Source organism: Trachinotus anak, unplaced genomic scaffold (genome assembly GCF_046630095.1).
Source record: "Trachinotus anak isolate AG129_WGS33_773 ecotype Australia unplaced genomic scaffold, CSIRO_AGI_Tana_v1 ptg000024l, whole genome shotgun sequence".
NCBI lineage: Eukaryota > Metazoa > Chordata > Actinopteri > Carangiformes > Carangidae > Trachinotus > Trachinotus anak.
The window spans coordinates 11,553,301-11,567,720 of NW_027273875.1; the positions used below are offsets into that span (position 1 = coordinate 11,553,301).

Consider the following 14,420-nt stretch of genomic DNA (forward strand, 5'->3'; position numbering starts at 1 on the left):
TCGCATGTAATGTCTGCAGTGGTAAAAACTACCTCTAAGGACCTAAACTAACCCTCAGTCAAATACTCTGTTTATTTTCTTGATGTACTTAAATTGAATACGTTATTAAATGCAACTTTAGACTTATGCTTCACTTTATTTCAGAGGGAAATTCTGTGCTTTTTTCAACTACATTTATTTGACAGCAGTATTTTGGAAATTAAGATTTCACTTACAATAACATTTAATCAGTTTATAAAATATAAATAAATATGAATACATTATTATTTGATTGATTGAACTAGCCAGAAATCTCTCTCTCTCTTTATATTTATATTATATATTTGAATTGAATACTTCATCTATAACTGCATGTACCGAAAGTATCTTACAAAGGTACTAGGCTCCAGCTTCAGTGCTCCTCCAGGATGACTGATGATGTGTGATTTCAGTTTTGATGATGATGGTAGGGAGTGCTGCCTAACACTCCCGACCATCTAAAATATCCCACTGGTGTTCAGATGGAGTGAGATCAAGTGACTGTGAAGGCCACAGCGTATGATTCACATCATTTTCACCCTCATTAAATCATTCAGTGAGCCATTGTGCTCAGAATGGGAGCATCTACATATGTGATGTTTATACGCTAATCTATTCAGTTTATTCCTTTGAATTTTTTTTTTCTTGTTGCCCAAAAAGTAAAGATGAGCGATCCATCTCTATATTACTTCTTGGCCAATGACCCTAATGCTGTTTGTAGACCAGAACATAAAGCCTAATTCACTTAAATCACTATGCCACAGCTGTATGCACTGTTGTCAGGAGGGTGGGATGGCGATACCACAAACAAAATGTCCTTCTACTTCATTGCTTTGCGGTGCTGGCCACTGCTTTTGGCTCATTAGCAATTAAAATTGACACTGTAGGTTTGGCTATATAACATCAGGGCTACGTATTTGTGCTACTGGTGACCAGGTTGAATCAGAAAAAAGGCTTTAAGATGAGCAGCCACTTATCTTGTGGCGAGGTAACACAGATCTCTAACACATTCAGTTTGTCATTTCATGATGATAATCATTGTTTCACGCATCAACATCTTCAGTTTACCTTTCAAAAACATAGGCTTGTTTCTGCATTTTACTGGCTCATATGTAATACTCATTTAGTACACTGGCAAGGCAAGATTTACCTTGAATTGTGTAACTCTTTTTTGTGTCATTGAGCTCTTCACTACAGTACTATGCATCTTGCTGGGAAGATTAAACCCAGTGAGAAGACTCCACGGTCAATAGTGTCACATGCTTTGTGATTTGATGAAAGGTTCTATTTGTGCAGCCTGATGTGTATAGCTCCCTAATCAAAGACTTATATTTCTGTGACAACTAAAATAAATTACTCCATTACAATCGCCCACCTGCCCTCTCCACAGTATTGATACCGTTTTATTACCAGAGAGAGACAGATGGACAAAACTGAAGACTGGGGCGAGTTATGGGAATGTGCTCATGGCCATGTAATGTCATGTCAGGTTAGAGCCTGCACAAAAACAATCTTAAAAAAAAAGAGATGATTAGAGAGAAAATTACGCATGTTCAACTCCACAAACATTTCTGAAATACAGCACTGCGAAGGATAACGCCATGGTCTGGGTTCCAGTATGGACTGGACCTATTACAATACTCTAGCTAATTTAGGCCTGCAAGCCTCACTTCCCCCATCAGCAAGTGAAAGAGGGGAGAATTTGGCCTGAAAGCCCAATCACACACAGCGCTCTGAGTTCAGCAGGTGGGGAAGTAGCAGCAGCAGGCTCCATCAGGCAATAATACAAAGTTAATGATGCAGAATGGTGTCTTTCTCCATACCAAAGAAGACGTCAATACAGGATGTTTAAGAACGCTGTTCCTAATTACGCTTTTTAAATTCACCACTGACGTGACTGATGATTTCAAAGGGAGGCATTATTGATCCACTTCGCAGACAAGTCCCATCGATTGCAAGTCTAGAATGAATAAAAGTTTTTTTTTCCCCTTTATCTCCCCCACCGAGAGAGAGATTGTACAATCAGAACATCAGTGTGACCTATATGGGTAGTTTGGGAGCTAAATCACCTCTTTTAAAAAAGCAGCCTGAACAAGAACATATAGAGAAGTGATTGCTGAATCGAGGGACCTTGGGGGACCTTCAGGGCATCGCATAACAGTTAAATCTGGCTGCTTTCTCATTTATCAGATGTGGAAATTCATCCATCCATTCATTAATCTGCGGGATCTTTTGCAAATAACCTATCTGCGTTGGGAGTTCTCAGCGTGAAAAAGTTCAGGAGCAGCTGTTTTATAGACAGTCAGCCAGCTGTGCAGAATTACGCCTCTCACTGCAGTCAGCGGTGATGGAGTGATGGATGCTCTGACGCACTGACAGATTGTTATTTCCCACCTCTGCTCCCTGTTGACATGCCCCATGGCTCGAGCTTCTTATTCCATGAACTTTGTTATTCCTCATGAGTAGCAAGGTCTTCTTATTAGTGGGAAGCTGCCAGCTCCCAGACAGTGTTATTAACAAATCAACATGAGAGGTTTCCAGAGCAAAAACTTTGACGTCATCCTTGTTCAGCTGCAGAAAAATTCTGCATGTTCAGGGAGATTTGACCTATTCCCTATCAATACTGTGTGGTCTGTTTCAATTATAGAAAACAAGATTGATTAGGAACGAGCAGCACACTGAATTGCCGGACAAGGAGAGAGGTTTTCCATAACACTATGCTGAATCTCACTGGCAAGTGCACTTCAAATGGCAAAGTGGGCTACAGCTTATGATTAAATGGTCTGCAGGCAAAGCCTTTTTGTCTTTTTTTTAGAGAGAGAGCTCTTTCTGAAGGCCAAAGTTAATGCAGTCATAGAAAGAACTCTGATACACTCCCACGTGAAATGGCCATGTGAGGAAAGCCCGCAGGGAGAAAAGGCCTTGAATGAATTTGAGAGAGAGAGAGAGAGAGAGAGGGAGAGAGAGAGAGGGAGAGAGAGTGGGAGGGAGGCAGATAGGGAGAAAGTTCAAACATTACTGATCCTTAAATATCCTTTTGGTTTCTGGTTCAATTGGAATTCGGCAGTAAGTGTCTGCTAAAAGCTCCATTTTTGTTGCCCTTCCATTGCTGCTGAGCTTTTAGAGTTAGATGATGACAGATTGTGAGCTACCTGATATCCTTCATCATCCTCCCCAGTGGAGGTGTTTGTTCCGCCCCGAGCAAGTCCTCGAGGACTAACAAACAGCCGGCGTGTTTGATGGACTATAGGGAGACATCTGGTCTGCCTGGCTTTGCCGTACAGAGTGAGAACAACGTGTAACAGTAATCAATCAATATGCAAACCTGTCCTTTTAGTCTGATGATTAACCTTATAGACTTCATCGTTATCAAGTCATTACATAAGCGTGTGATTCTGAATTAGTACTGAAGAGTTATAGGGTGTGACTCTGAGAGAACGCTGTTTTCCTCAGGTTGACATGTTGCTTTAAGCATGAATGCTCAATATATCCTCAACAGCATTGTCACAACTGTGCTTCAAGCACCCTTGGGGATAAGCTCTGTTGTGTGTGCTCAAGAGACAAGAGGGAAAGGAAAAGTCTGTGCTGTGCAATCTGATTTGTGGTTATAGGCGTACCATCCCTCACAGAGTAATCTGGAGAATATCACCAGAGCCAAAAGATCCTTTGAGCGCTGTCATCCATTTTAAACTGCGAGCTGCTCATGTCGGCAGATGTGTTTGTGCATTGTGATGAGCTGATTTGGAACTGCCGTTGGCTGATTTTAGCCTCTGAATATCCTACCTGCTGTAGACAGGTGGTTCCCAAACTGGGGCCCCAGGAGTCTTGAGGGAAGGTTTGCTGCAAAATGATGCATGGCTGTTATTTTACTTAGTTATTTTGCAAATTAATGTACATGTAATGTAAATTAAACATGTCGTTATTTTACAAATAACGACATGTTGCTGTCATTATCTCACAACCTGTTGTGCAGCTTTTTCTACCTGAATGATTTCCTCTCCCTGCTCACTTCACTTCCTCTAAATTGAATTATCCTCCCTCTCATCCTTTAGCTCTTATTTTATTTCTTTCCTTGGTGCTTAATCGATCATTTTGTGGTCATCTGTCACTTTTGATATTAGACATGAAGCTCATTCTCCCTGTGCAGTCTTTGTGTATCACTCTGAATAGGAGCATTACCTAAATACAAACAGTGTAAACATAAACAGTCATGTCACAGAAGAGACATCTCAAACTGGGTTCCTTTCAGCAAAACTTCAGGGGCCGAATGGGGATCTTTGTGAAGGTCTTTTAAACTGTGAGCACCTTCACTTCAGACTGGTGTGAGTCTAACACCACCATGTAGGAGGAGATCAGTTGTTTGCAGTTTTGGGCGCTGGGAGGCGGTGCAGCCTCCACCGACCCTCAGCCAGGACTCTCTTCTGAGCGGAAGCTGCTTGTCTTTGGTCGAAGCAACATGGTGTCGCCCTGTTGACAATGTGAATGTAAACAGACTCACTCACCTCTGAATAGGTGAATACTGTAATACCGTGTGTAATACAGCGGTGACCGGGATCACAGCTCCATGGCTCTCAGGCTGTGGGCCCGGCTCCTCTCCGGACGGGTCGCCGCATCTGCTCGACGGGAAAGTGCGTCATGGTTTCTCACAGCGGGTCAGTGCCAGGCCGAGTATCTGCTGCTACTTCACTCCTGTTTTTGTTTAACAAGGAAACATGTTGGTCGGTGGTAAAGCATGGCGTGAATACACAATGGGGAGAGAAACAGCGCGCAGTGACGTTTGAAGGGGACAGGACCAGATAAATCAGAGCACACGCGGTGTTAACACGTGTAACCCAGAGAGTCCACCGAGACAGCAAAGCTACTGGTGATGACAACATGTCAGTGGAAAAAGATGCTATTATGTATTTGAGAAGGTCACATTCACATCAGTGTGAAAACTACTGCTTCAGCCTGACAGCAGCATGCCCACAAGTAACTTTACTTTATATCATCATTTTCTTTTCCTTTAAAAATATTCAGATGTAATTAAACATTCTGTGTTGGTGGATTTTTAAAGTCCTCCCTCCTCTCAAAAATGTGTTTTACTTATTGTTCCTTGGATGTTTGCTGGATGGATGTTTGTATGGAAAGAAAATTGTCCAATGATCTCCTGGAGCCTCCAGGTCACTCACACTCACACACTGGGTCAAACAGGAGATGCATTGTACCCATTATTTTTTTTTTTTTTTGATGAAGGTGAAGGAGTAGATGTAATTTAGAAAAAAGTTTACTGACTCACAAGCTGGGCAACCTGGGTTCAACGCTAGACTACATCCCTGCATTTGTTTGAATTAGGGTTACCTGAGGATTACCATTTCAGATTAATTTGTGAGGTATTTCTCACCTAATCAAATAATAGTTTTGCTATAAAGTATTTAAAGATAGTAATCACAACTGAGCAGAACTGAGAACAGCACAAAATTACTTGTGTTGTTCAAGCAGCAGGCCAAACCTCAATCATATTTAATTGTTATGTCATTAACCATAATATGAAAATAAGCAAATCCTCAAATTTGAAAAGCTGCAACCAGCAAATGTTTGACTCCTTGATAAATGACAGGTAACCAACTATTGAAATCATTGGTAGTTTCTGACATCTGACTAAATTTTGTTTACCTTCAGTGTTTCCCATCAAAATGTGTCACCTTGAGATACGACAAACAGGTTGAATCAATTTCTTTCCTCATAAATGTTTGTAAAACAATTAACAATACTAACAAAATAGGGACCCATTTGTAAAAACATTGCTCTCTAGCACAACAGAGGTTAAAAGTCCTGTATTGTATAAAGTAAGATTTTCTTGTCTTTTTTGATTATAAAGCAGGTCTAGGTGCTATTCAGAAACTGAGCCTTAAAACGAGCTGTCAGGACTTCTGTAACATTGTGATGTCACAACAAAGCAGTCACTGCTCTCAGCCATGCCCCATGCTCCGCCCACCTGGACCCACCACCCAACCTTGGTTGGATTCTCTTGGTTTCTCTTTGGTTTCTCTTGAGTGTTTACCTGAAATCTGCTATATTTTTATTTGACCACTCAGTGAGCCAATCAGAAGAGAGGCTTGGTTCACCGACCTGTTGTTAAACTACACTGAGTTGGTTTTGTTTCTTAAAAATACAAATATATCTTCTTATGGATGTCAACACTTAAAATAAAACACTGGAAAAGTGTAAAATGTGGGACCTTTAAAAACTCCACAGGGCACCTTTAAGGCGTGTCACTTGTGCGTTGTGTAAAATATTTCTAGCAAATTGTGTGTGATTCCCAAAGGACTGCTCAGTCTATACAAGTACTCCAACACTTAAGATGTTTCAGTGATACATTTTATGACATGATATACATTTTTGACAAGGACCATCTAAATACATAATAATACTGAGTTACATTAACATCCAAGTAAACATAATCAGTCAGTTACCTTGCAGCCCTGCTGGCAGTGAAGTGATGGATTTGTTGAATGTCTTTACAGGAAACGTTGCCTGCCGCAGAGAAGGGAGAAATGGATTTATCTTCACTCCTGCTTGTTTTATTACATCAGAGACGTTTCTCAACAGTCTGATGAAAGGGAATGCAGCAGAGGCAGACGGCAGCTTTTATCGCCTCCCAGCCTCCGTTCCTGCGGACAGCGGTAACCAGACCACTGCCTCAGAGATTTACATCCCTAAACTCATCTGATCATTCTGGCCCTGCCTTTTTTCAAATAGTGCAGACGTCATCCTTCTACCAATCTCATGTTATAGTTCCTGTTTTTACTGCTTGCATATTCACTTTTATTGTCTGTCTATTTTATGTTTTTTTTCAGGGGAACAGCTATCTTTGTTACTGAGACATCCAGATCAGCCTGACAACTCAAAAGTTTTGAAAGTGGCTATAATAGGTTCCCCAAATGCTGGGAAGTCCACATTGTCCAATCAGCTCCTCGGCAGAAAGGTCTCAGTCTTAACTGTGTCTCTTTTAATCCTCCACACTGTGATGTGTCTGTCTCACTGAGGCAGAGTGCTGCTCACTTTGTTAAGTCAGTGCTTGTTTCTTAAAGGTGTTTGCTGTATCCAAGAAAGTACACACTACACGGTCACGTGGCATGGGCGTTGTTACAGAGGATGATACACAGATAGTAAGAGCTTTTCCACGTCTTGTCTGATGCCCTTTAATATCACTCAAAAGCCAGATGCTTAAGTCAATACATATGTGTGTATTTTTTTATAGATTTTACTGGACACTCCTGGCCTCACCACTCCATCTAAGGTTAAAAGGTGGCTTTCTTTTTATATTCTTTGTATTATTCAAAGTCTGTAGCCTCCGTGCAGATTATCATACAGTGTGATGTATGAATGAACTCCCTGTTTCCACAGACACCAGCTGGAGAAGTCTTTGCTTGTGGATCCCTGGAACACAGTCAAAGAAGCTGACCTAAGTATTATACATACTCACTCTGAGCCATTTGTTTGTTGAGTTGCTCTTTTTGGTGCTTTGGTGTCATAGACTGAATATTAAGAGTGGACTATAATTGGAACTGTTTCCAGTGGTCGTGGTGGTGGACGTGGCGGACAGATGGAGGAGCAGCAGGCTTGACTTTGAGGTGCTCAAGTGCCTCGCCCAGCACCCGGACATCCCGGCAGTCCTGGTCCTCAATAAGGTATTCTTTCACAGATCCTTACCTGATCAAAATGTTGTACTAAAACTGAAGTTAATGGGTAAGGCTATCAATATTTTTGTGATTCTCCCATCCCATGAAAAGACCCAAACACACAATGTATTATTCTCGATAGTGTCTGATTACCCCGTCCTGTCTGTGGCTCTCATCTCAAGCCCATTTGATGCTGCTGAAGTTGTAAATCTCTATAAACAGGTCATACATGTATAGATGTTTTTTAAAAGGCTAAGTCATTTCTGAGAACAGCTGGGCGGTGTAGCTTTCAGTTGACCTGACTGAAGGAAACAGTGCATTTATTTGGGACTATTTTCAGTCACAGATTAATATAGTGTACATTTGGTGCTTTAGTGAGTATTTACAGCAGCAGGATGGTGTCTGTGGGATTGATTGTGTGTTTTAACAGGACAAATTTAGACAACAGAGGAACATTTTGGTACTGAGGATTAAAAAATACAGAATGAGGCTTTGACCACTCTGGCAGTACTTCATTGGTTTCAGTCTTTTGCAGGTTTTAGAAAAATATAGAGTATCACCAGACTTTGTTTGAATGTGTCCCACTTGAAAGAATTGTTCACTAACGCTCTCCTGTCTTTAAGGTGGACCTGGTGAAGGCTAAGGACAAGCTGCTGAACATCACAGCAGACTTGACATGTGGAGTGGTGAATGGGCGCAGGATGCAGGTCAGGCCAGTGATCAAGCCTCCATGGGCCAAAAAGAGGTCAGAGATGGATTCAGAGTTATCGGTTGATGAGGACATCGCAGAGCCCGAGGGCAGCGCTGATCCAAACTGTGTGCTGAACAAAGAGCAGCTGAAGGCACTGAGGAGCCAGGGGGGCTGGCCTCACTTCAAAGACGTCTTTATGCTCTCCTCAGTGAACGGCGAGGACGTGGAGACGCTGAAGGTAAACATTAGATTATGGTCATAGCAAGAAAACCTGTTGTTGTATCATAAATACCCTTTACTAACATGTGCAATTATGTTCACAGCCTCTGTCATTATAACTTCAAATGACCCCTCACTGAAAACTAATAAAACTAGAACAGAAACTGAACTCAACTAAACAGTAAAACCAAATCAACACTAACCTGAAATGAAAATTGCAAACAAGCAGCTTTTTGACCCCTTCACACAGTTAAGACAATATCTTTGTGCATGTCAGCTATATTTTTAAGTATTTGTTAGTTTTACAAGCAGACACAATAATTTTAGTTCAGTACGAGGTTATTCTAATCTAACCTATCAGTTAGTTTTGTTTTATATGCTAATGACCATGCTTTTATCTCACTCATGTAGAGCTACTTCAAGGCTGCCGCTAAGCCAGGATCGTGGCAGTACCACAGTGAGGTCCTGACCGATCAGAGTCCAGAGGAAGTCTGCACCAGTATCGTCAGAGAGAAGCTTCTGGAGTATCTGCCCCAGGAGGTGCCTTATTCAATGACACAGGTGACCAATGAACCGATTCTGCAGCAATGCTCTACATCACACGTGATGATGAGCTGACAGCTGACTGACAACACCTGTTACATCTCACTGCACTGATTGTGTGGCTTATTAAAAGCCCCTCATAATCACTTTCACTCTACATGCTGACATGGGCTTTGTTGCAGCTATTGGACCCAACCTCCACCTGTTTCACTTCTTCTTTTCTTGTGCACCTTAGAGGCCATTTTGTCTCTGTCATCTCCCATTGTAGCATAATTTTCATTGTCATCGTTACTTATCATGTTGGTGTGTATTTATTGTGTATTCCTGCGCCCACAGGTATAGAACAAACTAAATGCACATGAATTCCAAAGCAAATATTTGACAAAAAGTATTTAACAAGCGAAGCATTCTGGGATATGCAGCAATGACCACTGCTGTAAACCAGCAGCTGGCATTTCCTGTTCTGTTCTGTTCTTCACTGTATTAGCTTTTTCTCTATATTGTTAAAAATTAAATGTCTTTGTTTTCAGTCTATTGAACTGTGGCAGTATGGAGAAAATGGTGTGGTCGATATTTCAGTGAAACTTTATGCCCAGAAAGAAACTCACATGGTAAGTGCTCTCTCCGTATGTTTATGTTTTTGCCACCTGTGTCTTGAGCCTGTGTATTATTTATATATATATATATATATATATATATATATATACATTGTCCAGCTGGTTATTTAAAGTAGGTTAGTTTAGTATACACTTTATATTATTTTTCCTTTTTTTAATTGTATTTTGTTCACACCTACAGTTCCTCATATGTTTTTGTGTTTTATGTGACTTGACTGCTTAAACACTTTAACTCTGTGATTAATGAAGTACTCGCTCCATCTGCCTGATACAGAAAGTTCCTCTCCAGACATGTTTTAAACTATGTGATAATTATCTGCTATGATTGCTTCTTTGTTTAGCGTGGTTTTCCCAAATAAAAATGGAATAAATAAATAAATTAATTAAAAAAACAGGGGCTGGAAGCACATGTACCCTTCCTCATTGAGAAGTCTGGATCAGGTCTTATGCCCCGCCCACCACCGCTGCTTGTACTACGTTGACAGGTGAAACAGCAGCAGGTATCAATAGGATTAGGAAACATCAGAGAGACTCAGCCACATGTTTGAGCCTCAGTCAGATCCAGACTCAGGAGTTTCTGAGGAGTTGGTTGTGACCAAAATTGGTGATTAGAAAACGTATCAGAGAGATATGTTTGATACGTTTGTTCATGTTATTTGTTGGCTTGTAACTGGCAGTGGCTGACACAGTGTTAGTGGCTGTTCTAATGCACAGGCTCACTCTGTACTGACAAGGTTTTGGGTTTATTTTTTGTTTATTTTCCTGAATCTGTTTTTATGACACTGTCATTGGTTCACTGCAGTTCCCAGGTGGAAATACTCAGTCATGGGGTTTATTGTTTATTTCACTTATGATATATCTTGTATTGCTTAAAAAACATCATATGGACATGTTAACAAGGTCAAAAACTTTATGTTTATCAGAGGGGGTCTTTAATATGGGTTAATTTAGTATTAATATCACATTTTTAGAAGTGTCAGAATGTGATAAGATGTCAGTGTGTTAACTTGAAAGTGCTTGTGTGCTCACATCTGAAACTATTTTATTTTCTAAAGTAGACAAATTCAGATTTTTATTACCTGATGGTGTCAAATGACAAACATCCCATCCTGAAAAAAAATCCCACATAGTCCCATGAGAAATGGCACCATTTGAAATATCAGTGTTAAACTAATTCAGGAGGCTGAGTCAGTGGCAGGCAGACGACTGGAGGAAGTGAAGTGACATCTTAAGCTTCTCTGATGGCTCCTGATATTTATTTGTTGTTCCCTCGTACCTTGAGCTTCCTTTTTTCCTTGTGTTTTCAACTTGTAAATATTTGAGCAGCTCTTCTGAACCATACATATTTAATGAAAAAGAATATTTGAAGCTACATCTGTGCTGCTGAAATGTTTCAAGGCCAGTGACCTCCAAGAAGAGTGACTCAGACCAACACCATTCTTCAGCTTTTACATCCAACAAAGGAAAAACTACAGTCAAAAATGCCTTTTTTTGTGAGGGTAACAACTCTGTGCCATTTTTTAGATGGAAAAGGAGCCTCACACAAAACCCCAACAAGAGGTAGAAATACACTGGCTGAATATAGAGTTTAAAGGTTCAAATGAATCATCAGTATAAGAAAATACATAATGGACTAAATATCCTCTATTAAAAATGTTTGAATCTTTGAATACAGTTTGGATGAATACAGTTAAGAAATATTTCACAGTCAGAAGTATTTTACTGCATAGTGATAGGATGATACTGGACATCATCCTTTAATAGGAATGTATTTCGTCATCTTAAACTTGACTAAACCTTCAAATATACTGTATTTCAATGCTTATCTACTAATATCATAGACTGTTTTCCACAGGTACCTTTTAAATCTAAATTAATCTAAACCTTTCTCAGAGGAGACTGTTCTTCTTGTAGCAAAACAGCATTTTCTATTCACTGGTGCCTGATGTTGCTGTTTTTCTTGTGTCTGTAGAAGATGGTGATTGGCACAGCCGGCCAGATGGTAGCACGCATCGCCCGAGAGGCAGGCGAGGACCTGAGTCGCATCTACCTGAAGGAAGTAAAGCTGAAGCTCTCAGTCAAGCTGAGGAAGTGAAGAGGATGGAAGGACTTCAGTGGTGAAATCCTAGAGAGATGAAGAGGTGGAGGCGGATCCCGCTGGATTTATCTGCAAAGGACAGAACTGAAGGATAAAATCTCATCATGAGTCTGACGCTGGGCTGTGAGGTGGCATAGACAGTGCTGTATCCACAGTCCCAGAGCTCCCACTGAGCTTGTACCTCTTTAAGGAGAAGAAATTGTACTCAAAGGTTTGATGTTTGCGTCAGCAGCAGTCTCTCACGCAGTCCCATTAGACGTCAAAGATTTTCATGTGAAGATGGTATCTACAAGATGCAGTCATTATAGTCGTTTTTATTGTCAAATAAAATTCAGTAAAATGCATTTTTTAGATTTCTTGGGGGCATTTCATGTCTATATGTTAGCTGACTGTAGAGAGATGACAGGAAATGAGGGGAAGAGAGATGAGGGTGATGCAACAAAGGTCCCCAACCAGACGTCAACCAGAGAGACTGCAAGTCATTGTCAGGAAATAACCTCCAGGGTAGCCCAAATCCAGTCAGATGGAGGAAACATGTCGATTAAAAGCAGCTCACACAGGCTGCAGAATAAAGTGTAGTGAATTACAGGCATTTATTCAGCACTGATATATTTTCGGTAACAAACATGACACAGACTCACATCAAATGGATGTTTTGACACAAGTATGACAGTGTGTTTATGGCAGCGCAGGTTTGGCGAGCTGTGAAAAGGCCGATGGTTTATCTTTGGCTCTCAGAGCTTTTTACTTGGCGGGCGCCTCGTGCAAACACGGACTGTAGATAAACTGAAGTGGGACCTGCACAGTCATGTTCACTCAGATGTCCCTGATGTACCATCCACCCCTTGTTCCCTGCACTCCCACATCACTTTAGCCTTCTCCGCTGCCTTTGAAGTGTGGCCATCCATCCCTCTGACTATCACTTTTTATTCCGCGGCTTCTTCCCTTTTTCTCTCTCCTCCTCCACCCTGCCTCCCTCTTCCTCCCTCTGCTTTTTTGGCTCTTATAAAGCCCAGCTCTGCCCCTGAGGGCTGAATTGTCTCCCTAATGGATGGCAAAATGGAGCACTAACCTGATGCTAAAATGGGTCAGATAATGGTGATTAGATTCATTCCTGCTGCCTGCGAGTTAACTCGACAGTTACTCTATCCGGGGCATCTTGATGAATAACCAGCCAGTGGCCTGAAGCAAGGGCGATGGGAGGAAGGGAGACAGGGAGAGGCCTTGAATGTCTCACAGAAGCTGTGTCAACCCCTCAAGCTCTTTCTGCAATGGCTGCTTCCCAGTGATTAGACAAGCCGGTTGCGCAGCAGAGATCACTACTTAGACAAGGCAACTGCTGCTTGAAAATATCATAACTGATGTACGTCAGGCGGCGCATTAACGCAATCCTTCAAACACAAAGATATTTAGCGTGCTCACACCCTGCTTCAGTTGTGTTTTTACCAAAATAATGAGGCACACATTTGCTTGGGAGCCATAAGCTTTATTTTACATACATCCACAAGTACATCTTAAAAATGGGGTTTAAAAGATGAGCTCATGAATAAGACATCAATCCTTTTGTCCATCCTGCAGGTCCAGATGCCAGTGAGCAAGGGCCATATAACCCTTACCATTACTAAAACTCAGTAATGGTAACGGTTTGACGGCCCTCCTCTGTCTGCAGCGTGTGTGGCCTGCAGTCACTCTGGCCTGAGTGTTTGCTGATGGCGTCAGAGCGGGAATGAAACCCTGGATAGTACATCATCTATACTGTAGTGTCTCTATAATAAACTTACAGTATAAGATGATATCCTGTCCAGGGCACAAGACATAACCGTTTCCAGCGTGTTGTTGTAATCTGCAAGATGACGACTTGTTAGTGATGCAAACAGACATGGAAATAATATCTTAATAATTTGGTAAAGATGCTATTAAGTTACCTGTATGTGCATGTATGTGAATACTGAAGAAGATTCCCTTTTCAATAAAGTGTACTATAAAACAAGAGCCTCCTCAGCCTGTGGTACATACTCACCTTTTTGCATGCAGTGTTGCATCTTTTATGGCTCGCTGACACTTCCCTCCACGACATGTTCATATTTTAAGGCTCGGCTACGTGTCCTCATCAGGTTCACAGTCTCCTAACCGCTCCGCCGGCTGGGCTCCGGCACTTAAAGGCCCCTGGCTCATTAGCATAATATGATGACATCTGGGGTGGACCTGACAGCACGGGTTGAACTTTTTTCTTATCTGGCGCTAACCTGCCTGCTTCTGTCCAATGATGGGCCACACCCGCATTTTATTTTTACAGCATTTACTGTTATTTAAAAAGAAAAACAGTGGAGAGAAGCAAGAACCGATGCAGACACAACTTTTTAATGATAGCATAAGTAAAAGTTCACTAATTTGCCGTTTTCAGTTTTTAGCCATTTTGTCCCAAAGCTGATTTTTAGCAGCAGCTATATTTTTCTAGAAAAACTCAATCTTCTCTTATTTCCTCCAAATCTATTTGTGAGTTTTGACCTTCCTTGGTCATACACTAATTAACAGACCTCAGCAGTAAGATAAGATGTGAGTTCTTTATT

General features: G+C 41.2%; 2 protein-coding genes and 1 long non-coding RNA gene across 4 annotated transcripts in view; 1 reads left to right on the forward strand and 2 right to left on the reverse strand.

Annotated features, from left to right (window-relative positions):
• fam222ba (family with sequence similarity 222 member Ba) overlaps window positions 1-4,691 on the reverse strand; it is a 33,715-nt gene extending 29,024 nt beyond the window's left edge. The window contains exons 1-2 of the mRNA XM_071460290.1: window positions 4,521-4,691; window positions 3,802-3,858 (exon numbers count right to left, since the gene is read on the reverse strand). The gene's annotated coding sequence lies outside the window, so the exon portion shown is untranslated. The remainder of the gene's footprint in view (window positions 1-3,801; window positions 3,859-4,520) is intronic.
• Window positions 4,424-13,842, forward strand: eral1 (Era-like 12S mitochondrial rRNA chaperone 1). Of its 2 annotated transcripts, none has more exons than XM_071460291.1 (11): window positions 4,424-4,670; window positions 6,525-6,683; window positions 6,858-6,985; window positions 7,092-7,169; window positions 7,262-7,308; window positions 7,408-7,469; window positions 7,579-7,691; window positions 8,306-8,611; window positions 9,004-9,153; window positions 9,666-9,746; window positions 11,725-13,842. In XM_071460291.1, exons 1-11 carry the CDS (start codon window positions 4,583-4,585, stop codon window positions 11,845-11,847), a joined length of 1,335 nt encoding a protein of 444 aa, XP_071316392.1. In that variant the 5' UTR covers window positions 4,424-4,582; the 3' UTR covers window positions 11,848-13,842. The 2 variants fall into 2 exon arrangements, with proteins under 2 accessions (XP_071316392.1, XP_071316393.1); XM_071460292.1 differs by having other exon boundaries at window positions 4,442-4,989.
• Window positions 13,316-13,993, reverse strand: LOC139607443 (uncharacterized). Its single transcript, XR_011684858.1, has 2 exons — window positions 13,871-13,993; window positions 13,316-13,693 (listed from the first exon to the last, which is right to left on the reverse strand). It is a non-coding gene; the product is annotated as an uncharacterized lncRNA (long non-coding RNA).
• Window positions 13,994-14,420: the final 427 nt, after the last annotated feature.

Excerpts from the sequence above, each read along its gene's own strand:
- eral1 (XM_071460291.1), top strand. The coding sequence starts at position 4,583 with ATGGCTCTCAGGCTGTGGGCCCGGCTCCTCTCCGGACGGGTCGCCGCA. Across the intron at positions 6,986-7,091 it reads ATCAGCTCCTCGGCAGAAAG|GTGTTTGCTGTATCCAAGAA; the intron begins GTCTCAGTCTTA and ends TGTTTCTTAAAG. Across the intron at positions 8,612-9,003 it reads AGGACGTGGAGACGCTGAAG|AGCTACTTCAAGGCTGCCGC; the intron begins GTAAACATTAGA and ends TCACTCATGTAG.